At 40.0% G+C, this 20,921-nt stretch overlaps 3 protein-coding genes across 8 annotated transcripts; 2 read left to right on the top strand and 1 right to left on the bottom strand.

The window, feature by feature from the left end:
- Positions 1–1,330: 1,330 nt before the first annotated feature.
- LOC117258964 (eukaryotic translation initiation factor 4E type 3-like) lies at positions 1,331–5,985 on the bottom strand. Of its 2 annotated transcripts, none has more exons than XM_033630225.2 (7): positions 5,693–5,985; positions 4,702–4,774; positions 3,872–3,966; positions 3,725–3,785; positions 3,576–3,642; positions 3,308–3,463; positions 1,331–3,220 (listed from the first exon to the last, which is right to left on the bottom strand). In XM_033630225.2, the coding sequence occupies exons 1-7, from the start codon at positions 5,851–5,853 to the stop codon at positions 3,177–3,179; spliced, it is 657 nt and encodes a 218-aa protein (XP_033486116.2). In that variant the 5' UTR covers positions 5,854–5,985; the 3' UTR covers positions 1,331–3,176. The 2 variants fall into 2 exon arrangements, with proteins under 2 accessions (XP_033486116.2, XP_033486117.1); XM_033630226.2 differs by having other exon boundaries at positions 3,872–3,969; positions 5,693–5,740.
- Positions 5,986–6,218: 233 nt separating this feature from the next.
- On the top strand, positions 6,219–14,161 carry LOC117258803 (serine/threonine-protein phosphatase 4 regulatory subunit 2-like). 5 transcript variants are annotated; one of them, XM_033629945.2, is made up of 9 exons: positions 6,219–6,390; positions 7,074–7,155; positions 7,336–7,506; positions 8,488–8,581; positions 8,732–8,769; positions 9,872–9,946; positions 10,178–10,324; positions 10,577–10,860; positions 12,943–14,161. In XM_033629945.2, exons 1-9 carry the CDS (start codon positions 6,357–6,359, stop codon positions 13,257–13,259), a joined length of 1,242 nt encoding a protein of 413 aa, XP_033485836.1. In that variant the 5' UTR covers positions 6,219–6,356; the 3' UTR covers positions 13,260–14,161. The 5 variants fall into 5 exon arrangements, with proteins under 5 accessions (XP_033485836.1, XP_033485835.1, XP_078025992.1 ...); XM_033629944.2 differs by having other exon boundaries at positions 6,244–6,390; positions 10,175–10,324; XM_078169866.1 differs by lacking the exon at positions 12,943–14,161 and adding an exon at positions 11,818–12,936 and having other exon boundaries at positions 6,244–6,390; positions 10,175–10,324.
- Positions 14,162–17,283: 3,122 nt separating this feature from the next.
- On the top strand, positions 17,284–19,954 carry guca1b (guanylate cyclase activator 1B). The gene is made up of 4 exons (XM_033628526.2): positions 17,284–17,567; positions 19,064–19,213; positions 19,360–19,474; positions 19,721–19,954. The coding sequence occupies exons 1-4, from the start codon at positions 17,364–17,366 to the stop codon at positions 19,843–19,845; spliced, it is 594 nt and encodes a 197-aa protein (XP_033484417.1). The 5' UTR covers positions 17,284–17,363; the 3' UTR covers positions 19,846–19,954.
- The last annotated feature ends 967 nt before the right edge of the window (positions 19,955–20,921 follow it).

The raw sequence follows: 20,921 nt of genomic DNA on the forward strand, positions 1-20,921 counted from the left end.
AATGGTCTTTTACTACTTCTGGCATGATGTTTTCCCTGAATGACAACTGTTGTAAACCTCTTTGTTATAAGTGTTTTGAAGAAGAAGAAGAAGAAGAAGAAGAAGAAGAAGAATAGCATTGAATTGAGAACATTGAATGACCGCCAAAATGAAATTGGCAATTTCTGCGTGGATCTTGTAAAGGCCCTTTATTACATCAAGGGCACATGGCAACAACAGGCAGAGGGGAAAAAAAAGCCAAATTATTCATTTGCTCCTGAGAAAAATAAATGCTTAAAGACAAAATGTCACAGTATTAAAAATTAGCAAAGATATTTACAAAGTTCCATCAACAACTGAAAAATAATTTAATAGGTTTTAGCTCAGTTCATCCTGGAAAACTCCTCATACCCCCAATTATCTGAAAACACTGTGTGAAATCTTTCTGTTTTGGGAAAGACAAACAACTAACACCATCCTCGTAGAAGATGTGACATGTATCATCCCAAAAAGCTTCATCCAGTAACCCGATGCATGCATACGGCTTCTCAGTTCATTGCAAAAACAGATGTGCAAAACAGTGTCTCCCTACATCACTCATCAAGCACAGTCTTAGCCATAAAAAGACATTTCATGCATAGTTTGTGCAACCTAAATATAGATCAACACAAGCAAGCATCCTGCTTGGTACTGTGAACATGTGTAGCATATAGAGGCAAGCTAATCAGAGTGTACAGCTAGATTCATGGCACATTGGTGCAGCATATTATGATGGTCACTGCAATAATTAGACCCACTCATCTTTATCTTATTATGTTGCTACATGCAACTGCAGTCATTGAGAGGACAGGACTGCCTTCACATGGAGATGAAATCCTTGTGTCTCTGTTTTATTTCCATGCATTGATGCAGCCACAAGAGGGAGATATTTTCCTTCTGGTCATCATGAAATGGTGGCCTCCTATTTCTGAGGTAAAGTAGGGGCATGATAGTGCCTCATTTAAAAACCAAAACCAATGGGCAATAAATACTTTCATTTATAAAGATATGTCTAATATGTGATGCACTGCAACTTTCCTTGGGATGAATATGTTTTTATTGTATCTTATAGTCGATTCACTGCAAAAATACACCTAATGCAAATGAAAAATTCCTAAATTCATGCACACATCTTGGATCTAACAGCAGACCTTAAAGGATTTTCTGCAAATAAATAACTTGAAGACAAACACCTGACAATCTTTACTAGAAAATCTAGTTTAAAAGGTCCAATATAAAAGATGCTGTTTTCAATTTAACAGCCTACATATATGCTCATCACATAAAATAAGTTCTCCAGACAGCAAAAAGGTGGAAGTTTAGGCGTCTTTATTTCTCAAACACGTGTAAAACTAACAGAGAAACATGACTATTTACATGCTGAACAAAGATGACATTCTAAACTGCTGGTAAACACAAGGCACCATCCAAGATCAACAATCAGTTACAAAGTCTGAGACCTGAAGTGAGCGGTCGACTGTAAATGTGCAAGGGTACAGTATTCTCTTTTCCGACAGCATGTGCTTATATTACACGGACGACAGAAGAATAAAGGGAAAATAGTTTGGCAAAGTCGACGGTCGGAAAACCAACTCCTCCTGTGAATATTCTTGAGCAGAGAATCCGAGCCAAGACACCAGCATAATACATATTTAAACATTTGATTTGTTTGAGAAATCATAGCAGCAGTCTCCCTATGTGGGTTTCAATGCATATTCCATAGCTACATAGAAATAACCTCAATTGGTCTATGCAGCCAAGAATAGTCAGTCTCACTCCGTCGTACACAAACACACAGGAAAGGTGCCTTTGGTGAGATGTTTCTAAATTACATTTCCCTAAGATGATTATGCTTATTAATACTACACAGTTTTTTACATCATCACAGAAAAGAAAATGTTTAAACCTCTAGATCTGAGTGACACTGAAATTTGCTCTAGTGCAGCAGAAGTAAACAATCTCTGATTAACTTGTTTCATACTGATCTGACCCTGCTGCAGTGATTGCGTCACTTCACCAAACACCCGCAATTTTGTACAAATAGACTGAAATAGACCTCGAGCAGTCCCCCGAGGAAAAGATTTAGAGCGTTTCTCTGCTGTCCCACTCTGTGACAGATTCCTGTGTGTCATGTGTTCATCCATTTTTCCTGGGGCTGATAATATCTACAAAGGGAAGGCTTCACAGATTCACTTTTAACACAGGTCATATGAATACATAAAAAACAAGTAAATTAAAGGATGTCATCTACACATCTCTGTTACAATTAAAAGCAGAAAAAGAAAAGAAATCCATAACAAAATGGACACTTGAATCAGAAAAGGTAACACAAAACCAAAGCAGGTTTGGTCTCAGTTATCAAAACTCCATCTAAATCTGGACGCACACACACAGTAAGAAACAAAGTGCTTGATTCGGGGCGGATGCTTAAAACAAAATGACAACCACAACACTGCAAATTTGCGGCAAATTCCACAGAATAGAAATGATTGCATATATTTCTCAGCATCTACTCGTGATGATGTGTGTACTGAGGTCGTTTTTATTGTAACAAGAACATATTCCTTTTTACAATCCGCCCATATCCTAAAAAAGAAACATAAAAAAGAATGTGCAATTTTTTGCTTGTATATTAGCATTACAACGTACTAAACGTTCATGTTAGGCAACAGTATTTTGGCTGTAACATACAAAACAGAGAAAAGAGCTGACTAGAAAAGCTTTTGTAATGTTTTGTTAAGATAAAAGGTTTGCTTTGTGGAACTGGGCCTTTCATTAGATCAAAAAATGAGATTTAATTCAAAGACCTAGCTTTGTCTGTGCTCAGGAAACTGCACAAAATACATCTAAAAAAATCTGACATGTACGTGTACATGACCTGCTGTTTTGGTTTTTGCAAAATTTGAAGTATAAAAACACAGAAACACTGCAACAGATAAAATCAAAGTAAAATTAAAGTATTTTGGATATTATTCTGACTGACAGTAGCACTCAGATGATGAGAAATTCCATCAATTGAGAATCATTATACACTGGCTACATTTTGAGGTAATTAAAATGATACATTAAGCAACTAAATTGCCTCAAAATGTGCCCACATATTATCCAAAACATGATCATAAGCAAAAAACATGTATGTCTCGAGGATACAAAATACCCTATTGTCTTCGTCCTCCTTCAAAAGCGTGGTGCTCCTCATGTGCTGAAATAAAAGCAAAAGAAGCAATTACTCACATTTTATGGTGTTAAAGGAAATATGTGATTATTAATATTCCAAGAAAATACTCACGTTTGTAAAACACTGCTTTGAAAGGGATCTGTGGAAGCAGCTCGTTGATTCTCCCTAAGATTTTCGACTCGTTAGCACAGGAGGCGTTTCCGTTCCAAACCTGAAACACGTCTTCTCTGTCTCTCACGCTGACGCTGACCCCGACTACTTCATCGTCTGCAAGAACGGCAGCAGAGACCAAAATGAATACATTTCAGACTTGTAAAATTCTGTAAATATAATGCAATTATTCATTCGCCAGATCCAAAAGCACAAGCATGAAATGTACCTGAGGCACAATAATCACTGAACTGCTCTCCAATAGTAGCCAATAGCAGCTCCTTCCACACAGCAGACTGTAAATATGAAGACAAATTTGTTAAATAGAAAAAAATTAATGAGCAAGTAGTACATTAATATACTAATTATGTCACTTACAGTGCATTCTTTAGGGACTTTCATCTTCCAAACACCACCTTTAGCATTGCTTTCCTCCTCCCTGTGTGCAAACCAGCAGGCAATGTTACACAACCAGCTTCAAATACTACGAACACATTCATGCATTTATCTTATGTTCAAGCGTACCAGAGTGGCTTTCTTTCTCCTCTCATCAGATGATAGCTACATCTCAACGGCAGGCTGGAGACGCCGGGTATGTTGTTGTAAACTCTCCAAAAGTTCTACTCCAGTGCCAAGGTGAAGAGAGGAAACAGGTTATTTTATTGCACCATTTACTGGCACAGGGAGTGCAGACAGCTGACCTTGTTAATATTTCACATTTGTCGCGATGTAGAAAATCACTGCCAAAGGTCTTTTCCTCATTGCTCTTAACCACACGCATGCACTCATGAACCCTTATCCAGCACAGTTGTGGTTCGTGATTCGTAAAGTGGTACTTAAGCTCTTTAACATCCTGCCACAATCACAGTGATGCATTAAAAATAACCCTGCGATGATGTTTAGATCAGTAATCAGTTATTACACAGATTAACATGTAGATTAGCAGGTGTTTCCACGTCAACTAATTCACTTCAAAGTATTTATTAGTAAGTTATAGCACTTAATGACAGTTATTAATGCTGGCAGATCATGAGAAAAATGTGTAACGCTACTAAACCTCAGGCTGATGATGTGGTTTGACCTGAAACAACAAGTGTAAGGATGCTACTGCTGTTACTGCTACTTCTAAATCCTGTATGCTGTTTACTCTCAAGTACAAAGACAGGCTCCTGACAGACATCTTAATTAAAGTCTGGCTGGGGTCTTGGTGAAATGCGATGTGGAAATAAATCAGCATATCTTGTTTTGATTCGGAAACTTGCTCTTGAAGTGCGTCATCACATCAACTCCTAGTGTGGCAGAGTGTGCCTGCTGTAGCTGTGCTCTTCTTGCATGACAACTATAAAGCATCTTACCTGGACGGTCTCCACAGTGTAGATTTTCTTCAGGTTTGACTCGCATTCAGCTGCCGTTGTTCCTGGTAGGGATCTGGCACAAAAACAGACACATGAACATTTATTTTATTTCCTTCTTCGAAAACCAAAAGCTTGTACAGAGCCCAGGTCCTGTAACATGTCATGTAATGGATCCATTTATTGCAGTGTTACATTACTCGGACATGTTTGAGTGAGCTGGCCTCTGAGCAGACAGGTTGGGGTTGGGGTTGGAGGGGTGGGGGGGTGGGGGGGGGGTGATCAGATGACAAATAAGCCAGTAAACAGTAAACAACACTGACCCCATTTGAACACAGCACCCTGATTTGACTACTCCGTGGATGATGAGGCTTGTGTAACTGTCTATCAACTGTTTTCAACTCAATTATGATTGCTCCTGAAATCACTTTGACATCACAGCCAACATTCTGCTTAAAGAAATGGCAAATTTGAGCTACATAAGTTTTTATACAACAGAATAAAAGTGCTCCACTGAACAAAGGCTGCAGACACATGAGGAGTGGCACAAGTTTTTCCCCCATGCTCATAAAAAATACAAGTAAAAGCTGAGACTGAACTCAAACTGACCTTGTCTGAAGTGGAGTTACAGTGTTTAGCCACTTATTACGCCCTTTTGTTTATTTTAAGACCTTACCAAGCACAGGACCTGCGTATGTAGGTCAGGGAGAAAACAAGTTGGCAGGAAAGCTGCACCAACACCACTAGCAGGCTGTGTTTGCTGTAATGTCATTTTTCTGTAATAAATAAAGACAGATAAGCCCTATGTCGCTGTTAAACGCACATATATAGTGTTATCTGGGCTGCAAAGACTGATAAAGCAGGCCAGAGAGATTCGTCATCTCCCTTCTTTGTTCTCATTAAAAGGTCAGCTCCACAGAGTTCACCCACTTGACACCAGCTGGAGATTGATAATACAACAATAGACGGGTTGGATAGTTAAGCAGTGTCTTACCTGTCTAGCCAGAAAGTCCAGGGAGAATGTAAAGGCAGAATGTCGTTTTCACTGTCAGTTGAAATCCTTCCCAAATCTCTGTCGCTGATGTGAATGTTGTGCTCCAGCAGACCCGGGCTGGATGATGTGCTCAGCTGTAACGCAGCTACAGGGACTGCCATTGTTACCTCTGGAAAAGGCGAAGGTCTTCTTATGACAACTAGCAGGTCTGTAGTCCAGATGTTCGCACTGGAGGTTGTTATCGTTATATTTATAGGTCGGTTAGGTAAAATTAACCCCGATCAGCTGCTGACTCATTGGCCGCTTCGCCGGTTTGCGCCGTCACAACAACAGAGAAACGATGACGCCCGCTGACTGCTTGCGGCATCTACAGCGCGCCGGAGCGATCCAGAAGTTTCTGTCACTGAAGTCTGCGCATACTTCAATTATAGTTTCGCTCATTTGCGCCACAACAACAAATTAAACACAATTTACTGCTGCGTATTTCGCCGCTGCGAGGGGATTCAAATGCTTTGTTGATCCCCAGTTGAACTGGAACGCATCTTCCGCAAATGCGAATACGTAATTTCAGACATGCGCAGTTGTCGCCGCCACCAGCTTTGTTGGGTTGCTACATGCTAACTGCTAACTAGCAAGTATTTCCTGCCTGTGACTGGACACAGCTATGGACATCGACGCGTTGTTGGAGGCGTTTCAAGGCAATATTTACAGTTATTCAAATACGTGATTTGTTATGAGTTAATGATGATGACATGTGTGTAGGAGCCTCCAGAAAAAAATCTGCAATGTTTGCTAACTAACGTTACGTTACGTGCGTTACCTTAACTTAGCTTACTAACAACGATTAGCGTTTAGAAGAGGTACCAAGGGACAGTCTGCTCTGTCCCTGCTTGGCCTAGGTAGTTAAGTGTTTATCCTCTGCTAGAAAGAAGTTCGTCACATTTTATATTTTTGACCCACTTACTCGCACTGGGAGATTATGTAAACAGCTAGCTGTGTAGCATCACAATAAACATGCTAACATAGGAACTTTTACAAGAACTTTCCAGCTAGTTAACTGAAATTGGTTTTATAATGTGGTGTTTAACTTGTTTTATTTCCATGTTTTCACTTGACACAGCTGATAAATGACACTTTTAAATAATTTCATCATTGCTAGCGTACAGTTAGTGTGCCATAAGTAGCCTGAAACGAAACTACATGTATTATCTTTGCAGCTTTCCAGTATGATTCACAGAATACATCATTTCTCTAATGGTTATATGCCTCTAGGTGATGCAGGTACAACATTGTTTGGGTCTGACAGTATGTGTGCTGTTTGGATAAATGTAAATAAATATGAATAAACACATTTTTCTGCTTTTAATGTGGGCATTTACAGATTTTGAGAAGAAAGGCAAGAAAGAGACCAGTCCTGAACTAGAGCAATTCTTGTGTCATGTTGCCAAGACGGGACAGCCAATGTGAGTACTCCTCAAGACATTAAAAACATTACACCTGCTACAGATCTTCACACACAATGAAGGCACCTGCTTGGTGAACGTTTATGTCTCTCTTATCATGCTTTTTGTAATAAAGTGTCAGAAGACATTTCAATCTTTCGTGTGCATGACATGCAGACTTGCATTTCCATTATCTTCCAGGATCTCATGGTCACAGTTCAAAACATACTTCGTGTTCAAGTTGGAAAAAGTCATGGATGATTTCCACGCTTCGTCGCCGGAGCAGAGAGCACCACATAATCCCAATGTAGATTATGTTCCCTTTGAAGAGATGAAGACAAGGATCCTAAAAATAGTGGAAGGTTACAATGGGTGAGTAAAGCTAAGAATTAGTCACTTAACGAACTGCAACCATATACAAAACTAAATAATGTAATAATAATAAACTTTATTTATATAGCACTTTTTAAAACACAGTTACAAAGTGCTGTACAATAAAACTAAACACAATTAAAACAAAGAAGAAGAAGACATAACATGTCATAAGATGTCATCTAGTAAAAGATAAAATAAGGCCAAAGCTAAAATCAAGATAAGAAATGAGCATTAAAATCAATGATAGCAATAAAATAGACAGCCAGCTCAGATAAAGTCAGGATATGCTTTCCAATAGAAGTATGTTTTCAAGAGAGACTAAACGAAGCAACATGTAGGCCTATCCATCAGTGTTTGTCTGTAACATTATTAGTTTGTCTTCGTTCATGTTATCAACTTAGTGAAAACATAACCACCAAGTAGGAGAGATATTTAGATGTGCACTAGATATGTAGAAAAAACTGAAATGTATAGGCATTTAAATCAAAATTAATCAGCTGGAATCAGATCTTGCCCAATGTGTGCTGTAATTCATTCATTTCTTTCTGCCAAAGTTGTGTAACTTCCTCCATTCATTTTCCATTGATAAAACATAGAGTAACTCAACTTCACGTTTTTCTTGTGACTCTTCTTCCTCAAAAAACCCATTTTCATAAATCTTTCATACCCAAAGTAAACAAAACAAATAAATTAACAAATGACATTTTCTTGGTGCATCACTCAAATCTTAACTTAGTGTTTGAACATTAACAAAACAATACTGTGCAAACTTTTTCCATTGTATAAACACTCATGATTAATAATTCATGTCCGCATTTGGAGCCAGCCGTGACTAAAATTGGCCAGCTCTGTCCAGATTGATCCAATGTTTTCTCATTCAGCCCCGGTGCTGCCAGGTTTGGCAGGTGTTGTTGATGCCTGACTGTGAGTCAGCTATGTGTGGCTAATCCTAAATATATCTCTCGGTAACTTTTCCAGAATCCCGTTCACCATTCAGCGTCTGTGTGAACTCCTCACAGACCCCAAGCGCAACTATTCAGGAACAGACAAGTTTCTCATGGGTTTAGAGAAGGTGAGAACTACACTGCACTCTTGTGTATACGTGTAAAAACTGTCATGTTAAGTGTTTTCACTCAAGATAAACAAGATTGATGAATATTGTTTGAAATTTTCCATGGCTTTAAATTGAATTCTAATATATATTATTGTTCATGAATTGCAGAATGTAATGGTGGTCAGCTGTATATACCCCACATCAGAGTAAGTACATCAGCTGTTTCTGCATTATTTCTATTAAAGGGAGAATTCACACCAAAATAAGAATGCATATTTTTCCTCTCACCTGTAGTGCTATTTATCATTATAGATTGTTGTGGTGTGAGTTGCAGAGTGTTGGAGATATCGGCTGTTGAGTTGTCGACCTTCTCTCAAATATAATGGAACTAGATGGCACCAGCCTTGTGGTGCTCAAAGCACCAAAAAAAGACATTTGAAAAATTCAACAGCAGTGTCTCTTTTCAGTGAGCAGATTCATGTATGAACTATTTTCTTTCTGCCAAACTACAATCGCCAACCATGCCACTGTGCAGGAGGAAGCGTGCATCTACTCATGGACGAGAGGCTCGTGCTGGTGATAGCGCAAGATGTAAACATTAATGGTGTCCTGCTCGGCTGAGCTGAAACATTAGGTCAATGGTGTTAGGTGAGCTAGCAGTAAATGCACACTTCCTTCTGTGCAGTGGTACAGTTGGCGGGTGTAGTTCAATAGAAAGAAAACATGAGCATGCTTACAACAAGGTGAGTGGACTAGCTTGAGTAACAGGGTCATGATTTCTGGAAAGAGCACCAAAAAAAGACATTTAAAAACTCAACAGCAGTGTTTACATCTAGCGTTATCACCAGCATGAGCCTCATGTCCATGAGTAGACGCACGCTTCCTTCTGCGCAGTGGCATGGTTGGCGATTGTAGTTTGGTAGAAAGAAAATAGTTCATACATGAAATTGCTCGCAACAAGGTCTGTGGATTATCTTGATTGACTGGGTCAAGATATCTGGAAAGAGTTGAGATTTTTTGGCACTTTGAGCACCACAAGCTGAGTGCCATCTAGTTCTATTGTATTTGACAGAAGGTAGACATCTGTACAGCCGATATCTCCAACACTCAGCAACTCACACCAAAACAATCCAGATTAATAAATAGCACTACAGGTAAGAGGAAAAAAATATGTATTTTGGGGTGGACTGTCCCTTTAAGCTGCTTCTAATGCACATTGAAAGCTCCCTTGAATTTGCTTATTCAGTCACACGTACAAAGTTACAATTAACAGCCAGTTGTTTTTGTGCCTTTCTACTTCTTCCGAAGGAAAAATGGGGCATCCAGTGTAAACAGAATGAATGGAGTGATGTATCCTGGTAACTCTTCTCTATATTCAGACAGGTGGGAGCCACATACTTGTCAGTGATTGACTTCCACAAATCTAAAATTGCCTCATACACCAGCAAGAAGAAAATCAAACTAGTTCAAAAGTCAAATATCTAAAAGCCAACAAGGCTATAGCAGGAGCTGTTACATCTTGCCTGTCAGTTTGGGTCTTGGTAGTTCTGCTGATGTGCCATCATGTGATGCATCTTGCGTAAGAAGTGGTCATTTTCTCTTTTTCTGCAGTAGAAATGTAAACGGACCAGACACACCAAAACCGCTCACCAGACCAAAGCTGTCATTGTCGGCTTCGCTTTCCACCAACGGGCTCCCCGAATGCACAGTCAGTAAAGAGCCAGAGCCAACCACAGAGGAGGTGGAGGAGCACCACATCGGGTAATTGGAATAAGTATGGTACATACTGTATGTGGCACTGTGAGTGGGTGTGTAGCACACTGAGAAAGTCTACTCATTATTTCTTATTTAAAATGAAGGACAGTGATGATATCTGTCAAGCCCTGACATTTCCCACAGGAGCAGATCTTCTCAATACCCCATCTTTAAAAGGAATATATGAGAGCTACTTATTGCTTTAATCTGTAATATGTAATTTGATAAATTGAATCTGTGTTTCTGTCGTTACTGCAGCGCTTCCTCGCCATCAGAGGGTGAAGTTACACCAAACAGCGGGATAAAGAACAAACACCCCGAGGAGGAAGAAGAGGAGAGCTCTGATGCTGACCAGCATGAGGTCAAGAGGCTCAAGTTCGACGAAAAGGATGAGGACGAGACAGAAAGTGAAGAAAAGGAGTCATCTTGTTGTAAAGGGTCAGAGAGCTCGCCAGAGACACCAGAGTCTTCAAAAGAATCCTGTGGTCAAGAGTACAAAAGTGGAACATCTTGTGACACACCTACTATTTCAGAGGATCATGGTAAGTGTCGCCATGCAGTAGCTTGTGTTTAAGTCACACTCAGTGCATGTAACTGTGACCCAAAGTGTCAAGGTTTCAAGGTTTTTATTCTGATGTTTATCTTAAACTCACATTGCTTCAGATGTCTCAGAGTTTAATGTTGGACTACCAGAGTAAAATATATAGTGTTTAAAATCATGATTAATTCCCTCATACTGATATAGATGCTCGTTAACAAGTTTTTTCCCTCATTCCATAACCCTGATGTCTCAATTTATCTATTCAGCTATTTTGGTAGTCGATAAATCATTTTGAAGAATGCCAAATTTCTGTGGTTCCATCCTCCCAATTATCTCTGTTTTTAGTTTCCCCGGTCTTCTATGATAGTACACTGAATATATTTAGGTTTTGGACTGTTGGTTGGGCAAAACATTTAAAGAAGTCACTGTGGGCTGTGGGAATTTGAGATTAGGGCTGTTTCTATGAAGAAATTTCCCCTGTGGTTTATTAAGGGTGGCTTGACAGCATGATTTGTAGTTTTACCATTGTTTTTTGTCGTTTTTGCAAATTGCTTCATTTATCCCGATTTTAGTGCTTAATAAATATGCTTTATTATTAGGCTATTAGTAGGTATATTGTTGCCAATGACAAAGATGACTCGGTTTTAAAGCAAATTAAATACTTGTTCAGTGTTGAATGCAGAGCACAGAAGGGCAATGAGGCACAATAAGGCCCTCATCACACAGGACAGGTTTTAGCAGCTAAAGGGGCCTTTTTTTATTGATTTTAATGGGAATGAAGCCTTTTGCATGCATGTTTTTGCATTGTGACGCGTCTTGTGTTTATGCGCTCTAGGTGCCTGGCGTTTTTCCCGGAGCACTCTGAACTCTGAGAGTTGAAAAGACTTCAACTCAAAGCAGAAAAACGCCCCACATCATCTCTTTTTTTCGTCATCTTTTTTCCCCACTGTCCAATCAGATGATTTGACAGGCAGGTCTAATGGAGGAGAAACTAGTGGTAGCAGTTGCTGGATACCCAGAGCTAAACTGCCCCCTGAGTCATCCTAAAATATGCCTGGAAACGGCCATCATGGAGGCGAAGCTCCTGGACCAACTGGTGATGCTCCCTGTGATCCACTCTCTTTTTTAGGGTCTCATGTACCCACACAGATCTCTGTTCCCCTGTGACCAACAGACTATTTACTGACAGTTTCTCACCCTCAACCGGAGCTACAGCAAGTACTCTCTGCCTCAACATTTTAGGAACTAGATACTAATTACTGTCAAATAAATAAATAAACGGTAGATTCATTACATTCTAGGAAGGTTAGAATAAGGAGGTGAGTCTGTGGTTGCCTGGCAACAATAAAAAGGCGCAGCAAGAGTTTTTTTTTTTTCACTAGTTGCATTTACTTAAACAAAGGCAAAACGATTTCTGTGTGATCAGGGCCTAAGGATTGCAGCGTTTTTTCAGCTTAGATGCTTTGGTTGTGTCTGGTTGCCATGTACAGAATATCTGTCGAAGTAAATTTGTCAGAACAAGGTAGAGCACCTGCTTGCTCTGGCCCTCGCTCTAAGTCAAGGGAAGGCTGAAGCACGCAGGAAGAGAGAACAGACCTGCTGGTCGTCGTTGTTCAGCAATGTGATGTCACTCTTGTATGCGCCCCTCCTCCACTGTGATTGGATGGCTGGTTAGAAAGTGACAATGATGAGTGGATGCAGCATTTTATCCAAAGTTGAATATTTTTTAACTCCTGGTAGCCAGAAAAAAAGGCAAATGTGCAGTGCTCAGTGCAGAATAGAAGCTCAGTGCCTCGACATGCTGCTGGCATTTGTAGCTGAGTCCATAAAAAAAAGAAAAGGTATGAACAACAGCAGTAGGGGCGGTTGCTTGCCATCGCCTGCGGTTGACTTGTCAGTATTATTCTGTTGCAATACTGGGGTTGTCACGGCAGCCCATACACGTGATCAGCATTTTGCACTAACTTCTGACATTTTATAAACAAATGACGAATTGGGTTTTACACAAAAATAAATGACATATTAATTGATAATGAAGATGATGATTAGTTGCAGCCCTGATGTTGTCCACTTTGGTCCTCAGAGCCCAGCAGCACTCAGACAGAACCATCTGAAAGGGAAGAAGACTCATCTGAGAGGGAGGATGTCCCGAGTCTGGAGAAGGACGCCGCTGTGGATCAACCTGAGCAGCCTGCGCCATCAGAGAAGAGTACAAGCTTTGAGCAGGAAAATGGGGAGAGCAACAGCAGCAGCAGCAGCAGCAGCAGCAGCGATGGAGAAGGCCCACCCAGCGAGAAGCAGGTCCCCTCTTCTAGTAGTTCACCTGACTTGTCAACAGAGGGCAACACTGACAACTCAGACAGCACTAAGACTGAAACAGAACCAGGGAAACATGAGTAACTTGAAGCCCAGCCTGCCAACTGACGTTTTTTTACACTGTATGATACCACACCAAGGGTATATCTGTAGCACTGTGGACCTCTGGACTTCAGGACCAGGAGTGATGTGAACCTCAAGAATCCTCACTGGAGGATCTTTTTGTCCTCTTCAGTTTCAAGTACTCAAGTCCACACATCAGCCGGTCTTTAAACTGGAAGGAAATGATTTAAAGATTATGGAGACTCTGCTTTTTCACTGTTGACTAAAACTTTTTCTAATCTTTTTTCCCTGATTTTTATATCTGAGTGTTATCATTTAACCTTGATAACTGATGTATTCAGTAATTTCATTATCCTTATGTCATTTGGCATGTATTTCCAAAAGATAATTTCACAGACATTTCACAGTTTGAGTTGTGTTTTGGCCTAGTTTTCTGATGAATGTGCATCTCTCCACTTGGACACACGCCATTAAGAATGTGAAGCAGCACTTCACAGATGTCTGTTTGTGTTTTCAATTAAGCACATAGCACAAAATGTATTTCTTATTAACATGATATTGCACTTGTTTGCATTTACCCCTTGAAGGATGTGGAAAATGTCAGTTTTGCTTTGTCACTGTATGAAGCCAATATAAACACACAGTATTGCCCGGAGCTTGTTTAGAATTTGGTTTGAAGCCATTTCTGCATCAAAATCTGTCAACAGAACACAAGGTACTTTTACACTTTATGTATGTCATACCTGAGTTGTAAAAAATGTCCCTTTTGATAGCTTGGATTTTTACAGTACGTATCTGTAAATCAGTTTTTGTAGACTTGTAATACTCGTCCACTGCCTTCGTAAAACTGATAATCGCTGGAAGTTGAATGCTTGAGCTTGTATCATAGTATTCATGGAAAGCAATAAATGCTAAAACTCAAAGTGTGTTTCATATCTGCAAAACAATGAGGGCCACGGACTGATGGGGACTGAAGGTGTCACCCATTAATAGCTATATGGGTGATTCCACACCCCACAAAAGTTTCTGAATCACCAGAATAAATGTTGGCATTGTACATTATTATGTAATGGATACCCTGAAACTTTACGTTCCTACAGCGCTCTGGTTAAGGTGTAGTTATGTTTAGTTACAAAACAAAAGATTTTGTTGTTTGTTGGATCTTGAAAGGAGGTTTGCAGATTTGCAGCTATCTCGCCAAGATCCCATGGCATCAACCATCCCCTTCACCTCCCTTAGCCAAAGTCAGCTGATATACATGTGATCAAAACCATGCTTCTTTAGAAACATTGATATTATGCATATGAAATGTAAAAATGTAACATATCTGTGGTTTGCAGACATGTACCATGCTGACATTTTATTCTGGAAACTGGGCTGCCTTTTGTCTAACACTTAAGTTCATGATAGGTCACCTCTAAAACTAATGAATAGATTTCTGCCTTCACCTGTGCTTTGACTTAAATACTGCTGTATTATGCTAACATGCAGATAATATACCACAACCTTCAGATGTTAACACAGCAACATTAGCCAAACATGCTGCATTATGAGCCACTTTGTATTAAAGTTAGCAAGCTAACATGCTAAAGTGCACACTAGGGTTGCAACAATGTGCTAGATTCAAGGTATATTATTGAAAAAATGCCACTGGATGTTGAATCCCCCCTTTATTTCAGGTATTTTCTAAAGGGAGACTTTTTACACATACTTCCATTAACAAAATGGTTTCAAGTTTCACTTGTAGTTATAAACGTTTGTTTAACCACCAGTAACCCTTATATTTAAATTCCTTTAAGGGTCATTCTGACTGAAAATATCAATTCTGTAGTATCGTGAAACCGCAGTATTTTCTGAGATGGTTATCATAGCACCAGTGTTCATGTCTTGTTCTGTCAGACTGTTGCAACCCTAGTACACACATTAATGGTCCCCAGAGGACGAACTGTAATAACCTTGAGCTCCATCATCTGGTTAAATTGAAATTTTGATGGTCACTGGATGATGACCAAACAAAACTGACCAAAATTCACAACATTCCCATTAGCCTCAGTTGAAATTAAAGGGACAGTTCACTCCAAAATCAAAAATACATATTGTTGCTCTGTAGTGCTTTTTAGCAGTCTGGTTTGTTTTGGTGTGAATTGCCGAGTGTTAGAGATATCAGCCGTAGAGATGTCTGCCTTCTCTCTAATATATTGTAAAGCTTCCTTTTGTGTGGTAATGCGGTTGGCAGGTGTAGTTCAGTAAAAAGAAAATAGTTCCTACATGAAACTGTTCACAAGGTCTGTGGATTATCTTCAGTATCCGGGTCATTATTCCCTTAAAGAGACATTGCTGTTGAGTTTTTGAAATGTAGTTTTTGAAGCGCCACAAGCTGAGTGCCATCTAGTTCCATTATATTGGAGAGAAGGCAGAGATCTCTATGAGCGATAATGCCAACATTCAGCAATTCACACCAAAACAATCTAGACTGATAAATAGCACTACAGATAAGAGGAACAATATGATCTTTTGATTTTGGGGTGAACTGTCCCTTTAATATTTGGTGCTAAGTGACAATGTCTGGATGCGAACAGGCTAAACCAACATGGCTGGTGAACAACGCACAGCTGTACACCGAAGAGTTATTTGAGCCAAAACAGTACAGGAAGTAATGGTGATATAGAGATGACATCTGAGTGACATTACTTGACACCAGTCCTGCCAATGCAAGGTAGTCATGGGTACAGAACTGGTGGGTCTTGACTAGAACCGCCCTGGGCACAGGAATACAACTTATGTAAGACGACTGGATGAAGGAAAATGTGGGTGGGATTTAAATATGTCTTGTACAGGAACAGGAGGGGTGAATCATTCTAATCGTGAGGATAACATCCAGTGACACCTTGACCCTGGCCTTGACATTTCTAAGCTATGATTATCACTATCCCTGTCATCAGCACCGGGAGGTATTGGGCCAAGCCAAGCATTCACCTGTAAACAACAGCTACGGTTTACCACCAACAGCCACACTCTTATTCTGCTAAAAAACACAAGCAGTTATTTCCAAATTTCCTTCAACCACTCTGCAGCCTGATACTCAAACAAGACCAGGAGCTCGCTATATGTTTCCACCCATTTACCAAAAATATTTTCATTGCCGTCTGAAGATGTAATGTCCATCATTAGTGAATTTAGCCGCAACACATTTATTATAGGCTTCAGAGAGACTGAAGCAGGCATGTAAACAGTAATCAGGGTGGCAGTAAATAACATGGCTTCTGAAGGTCAGAGCTGCCAGGGATAACTAAACACTTTGCCTGTGTGAATCATCAGACTGGTTAGGAACTTCCAGGGAAAGATTACTTAAAGGAGCACACCAGCGATTTAGCTTTCCACTTGCATGAAGTTTGTGGACTTGGAAGGAACAGATTGACGAACAAGTGTCAAAATCTGAGCAGCAGTGCCTGAGATATCCTGATTTTTATTGGATAGAATGGGCGAGACTGTTCTGGAAATGCTGAATCCTACATTTCCCACAATGCAACTAATAGCATTAGACCCTCCCTGATTGTAACTTTGTAATCACTTAACTGGACACTTCTCATTTGACATTGTCATACGGCAAACAGACCTTAATCCTGAGTTTACCTGAGCATATTTTACCTTTGCACACACTTTCTTACATTGTTAATAGAAAGTCAATTAGAGGCACTTAAAACCTGTTAGTCGGGAGAGTGTTCCTTCAAAGCGAACATACAGATGTACTTTCTAGGATAGGTAGTGGCAGGACTACGAGGAAATCCTCTCACAATCTGTTGGTGAGCTAATTGATTTTGACAAGTGTCCATTTCTAATCCCTTATCATGTGATCCATAACAGCCTTTGTCTCATCCCGACTCTCAGATGAGATTTGCCACAATAGAGAGCACAATAACAATCCAGCCTGTATGGACCTTTATGCCATTTTAATCGATTTGATTTTTGCTAATTTGCACAAATTTTGTCACAGCAACTGGTTCGATAACCGAGGATTGATTGAATTCTGAATTCTGTAATGTAGAGAGTCACTAAGGTCAAATAGTTTCATGTAATGTAAGAAATAATTTTGGTCTTTACTAAGTTAAAGAAGGATTTTCCACGATGGGTCAACGCCTGAGTGAGGACTGTGACCCAGACAAGGAAATTGATGTGGCAGAGCTGCAGGAATGGTACAAAAAATTTGTGGTGGAGTGTCCCAGTGGAACTCTCTTCATGCACGAGTTCAAGGGGTTTTTCGGCGTTACTGAAAACAAGGAGGCCGCGGATTACATTGAGAACATGTTTCGAGCCTTTGACAAGAACGGAGTAAGTGATGACTTCTGTTGTGTCATTTGTCTCATTTTAGTATTGACACTAGCCTTGCCACAGTAATTGTGAGGATTTTTGTGATTGGAAGTATTTGTGACAGCTGCTGTTGTTGTATATTTAGATTTTCTGATCTACAGAAAATTAATCTGTAACAATTTTGATGGTTGATTAATTGGGTAAGAAAGGCTACAACCATTCATTCTCTGGAGTACGTGGCAGCCTTGAGCTTAGTCCTGAGGGGTAAACTGGAACACTAGCTTAAATGGATGTTCATGATAATGGGAGCGGATTCATTGATAAAACAGAGCTTCTTGAAATTGTGGAGGTAGTATTTTCGATCATGCCGCACAGGCCGTAAATGTAAAGGTTTCAGCTTCTGAAATGTGAATATTGCTGGATTTTCCTCTATGAAATTATACAGAATATCTTATCTGAATATCATCACAAAAAAAGCTATTTGAATATGTCAGTTTTTTGCCAGGAAATTAAAATGGTCATTTTGCAACATTTTCTAGCACACTGTGGTCTCAACCAATGGTTCCCAACCTTTTTTCTTAAAGGACCCCTTTAATATTATTGAGTAAACTAACGACCCCTGACTAAGTGACATATTTAAATAATATTGTAATATATATTATATTATATTATATTATAATGATTATAATAATATAATATAATATTTATGTAACTTTTCTTTTTATTTAAGAAACAAAAAACATGAGGTCCTCATGGTGTTACAAGGTCAAATCCCTGTACATTTTTCACTCACATCCAGGCATACAGTGTCACACCTTTTTCAATGGCGTTTATACACAATCCATTTGTCCCAGTATTTTGTACATTTTTCCATCTCAAGTCTCAAAATAAAAGTCTTTCCATACTGTATATTTCATTTATAATCCCCAGCCACTGAGACAGTGTTGGAGGATCAACTTGCGACCATTTGCAAGTTATGGCTTTCCTGCTACTTGCCAAAAGTATCTTTAATGAATACTTATCTTTGTGTGGGACAGTTTCAGGTATTTTTCCTAAGTGACAAATGAATAAACTAAATCCGTCCCAATTAATTATGTACTTTTCTGATGCAGGACGAGGCTGTTAAGTAGAGAGTGAGGACTCTGAGTATAGTTTGTAAGAAAGATTAAGTTTAAATGTTGAATAATAATCTTGTTTCTTCATATAACTGAATGAAATGCTGAAATAAAGGCCTACTGTATGTGTATATATATTTAAACTTTTCTTTCACCCCTTAAAATCAAGAAGGCCTTGCGACCCCCCTGTGAAGCTTTGGTGACCCATAGTAGGGATCAGGACCCCAAGATTGGGAACCAGTGGTCAAAACAATTAATTGAGAAGATAATTGTCAGATAAATTAATACTGAAAATATCCCTTAGTTGCAGCCTGACACATTTTTTCTTTGTCATCTTTTTTCCTGTCAGAGTAAAGAAACATTTTGCTTCATAGCATCTTAACTCTCTCTTCATGTGCACAGGACAACACCATTGATTTCCTGGAGTACGTGGCAGCCTTGAACTTAGTCCTGAGGGGCAAACTGGAGCATAAGCTTAAATGGACATTCAAAATGTATGATAAAGATGGAAGCGGATGCATCGATAAAACTGAGCTTCTTGAAATCGTGGAGGTAATATTTACGATGATGTGCGAGTATCGATTTGTAAAGTCTTCCGAACATTTTAGAGAACGTTTCGAGATAAATCAGTGGGCCGTAATGAGATGTAGTCAGTGTAGGAGTTGTTGTTAACTTACTTTCCTGTTACTCTCTTCCAGTCTATTTATCGACTGAAGAAAGCCTGCCATGGAGAGCTGGATGAAGAATGCCATCTGCTGACCCCAGACCAAGTGGTCGACCGGATATTTGAGCTGGTTGATGAGAATGGAGATGGTGAGTGTTTGTCACAGCTTTCTGACAGCTTAAAATGCTTCATGAATGATTCAAGAGGTCTGTGTCAGGCTGCTGTAATGGCTGTGTGGGGTGCTAATGCAGAAGCGTACATGTGTGTGTTGTTGCGTGTGCATGTTAAAAAGGGAAGGTGTGACTCAGCTGCACAAAGGTCCGCTCTTTATCAAAATGATGAATACAGGATTGGAGAAATGTGTGGTAAAATGATGGCTGCCCCTCGTCACTTAGGGGAGCTCTCACTGGATGAGTTCATTGACGGAGCACGGAGGGACAAGTGGGTGATGAAGATGCTGCACATGGACGTCAATCCCGGGGACTGGATCAACGAGCGAAGACGCAGCTCTGACTCCTGAGGCTCGAATACGGACTGCCAATCTGTCACGTACACACATCCTTCATGTGTGGCCAATCATGTTCTGATTTTGTATTGCAGTTTCTATGTATATAAAAGACAACACCATAGTCTCCTGTCGTTGGTCTGTCTGCATTAGGTTCAACACTCAACAGTAGTTTTGACTTATAGGCACCACACTCTTGTAGGTCTGTTTTTATGTCTGTATTTCATAGATGCCGCAGACATAAGGTGCTTACTTACTTTCTTTTTTTTCCTTTGTGCCACTGACTGTGATTCAATAAACATAATTAAAGGACTGAGGCTGACTGACAGGTTTCTCATTCAATCACTCATGGTTTTGTTGCACCTGTTATTGGGTTATCGTGGTACAGGGTTGCGGGGGGAGCTGGGGCCAGACTACCACAGGGCTGACACATAGAGACAGACAACCATTCATGCTCACATACATTCACACCTACGGCCAATTTAGAGTCACCAATTAACCTGCATGTCTTTGGACTGTGGGAGGAAGCTGGAGTACCTGGAGAAAACCCACTCTGACACGGGGAGAACATGCAAACCCTGCACAAAAGGCCCATCATAGCTTGGCCCAACTTGAACTTGTAGAGAGATCTAATAGAACTAAGAAAATAAACACACTTGTGAGGGTTTGCAGGGTTCATATATATATATATATATATATATCTATCCCATATTGGATTGAGATCTGGTGACTGTGGAGGCCATTGGAGTACAGTGAACTCAATGTCATGTTCAAGAAACCAGTTTGAGATGATTTGAGCTTTGTGACATGGTGCGTTATCCTGCTGGAAGTAGCCATCAGAAGATGGGTACACTGTGGTCATAAAGGGATGGACACGGTCAGCAACAATACTCAGGTAGGCTGTGGTGTTTAAACCATGCTCAGTTGGTACTAAGGGGCCCAAAGTGTGCCAAGATAATCCCCCCCACACCATTACACCACCACCAGCAGCCTGAACTGTTGATACAAGGCAGGATGGATCCATGCTTTCATGTTGTTTACACCAAATTCTGACCCTACCATCTGAATGTGGCAGCAGAAATCCAGACTCA

This window comes from Epinephelus lanceolatus, chromosome 8 (genome assembly GCF_041903045.1).
Source record: "Epinephelus lanceolatus isolate andai-2023 chromosome 8, ASM4190304v1, whole genome shotgun sequence".
Classification (NCBI taxonomy): Eukaryota; Metazoa; Chordata; class Actinopteri; order Perciformes; family Serranidae; genus Epinephelus; species Epinephelus lanceolatus.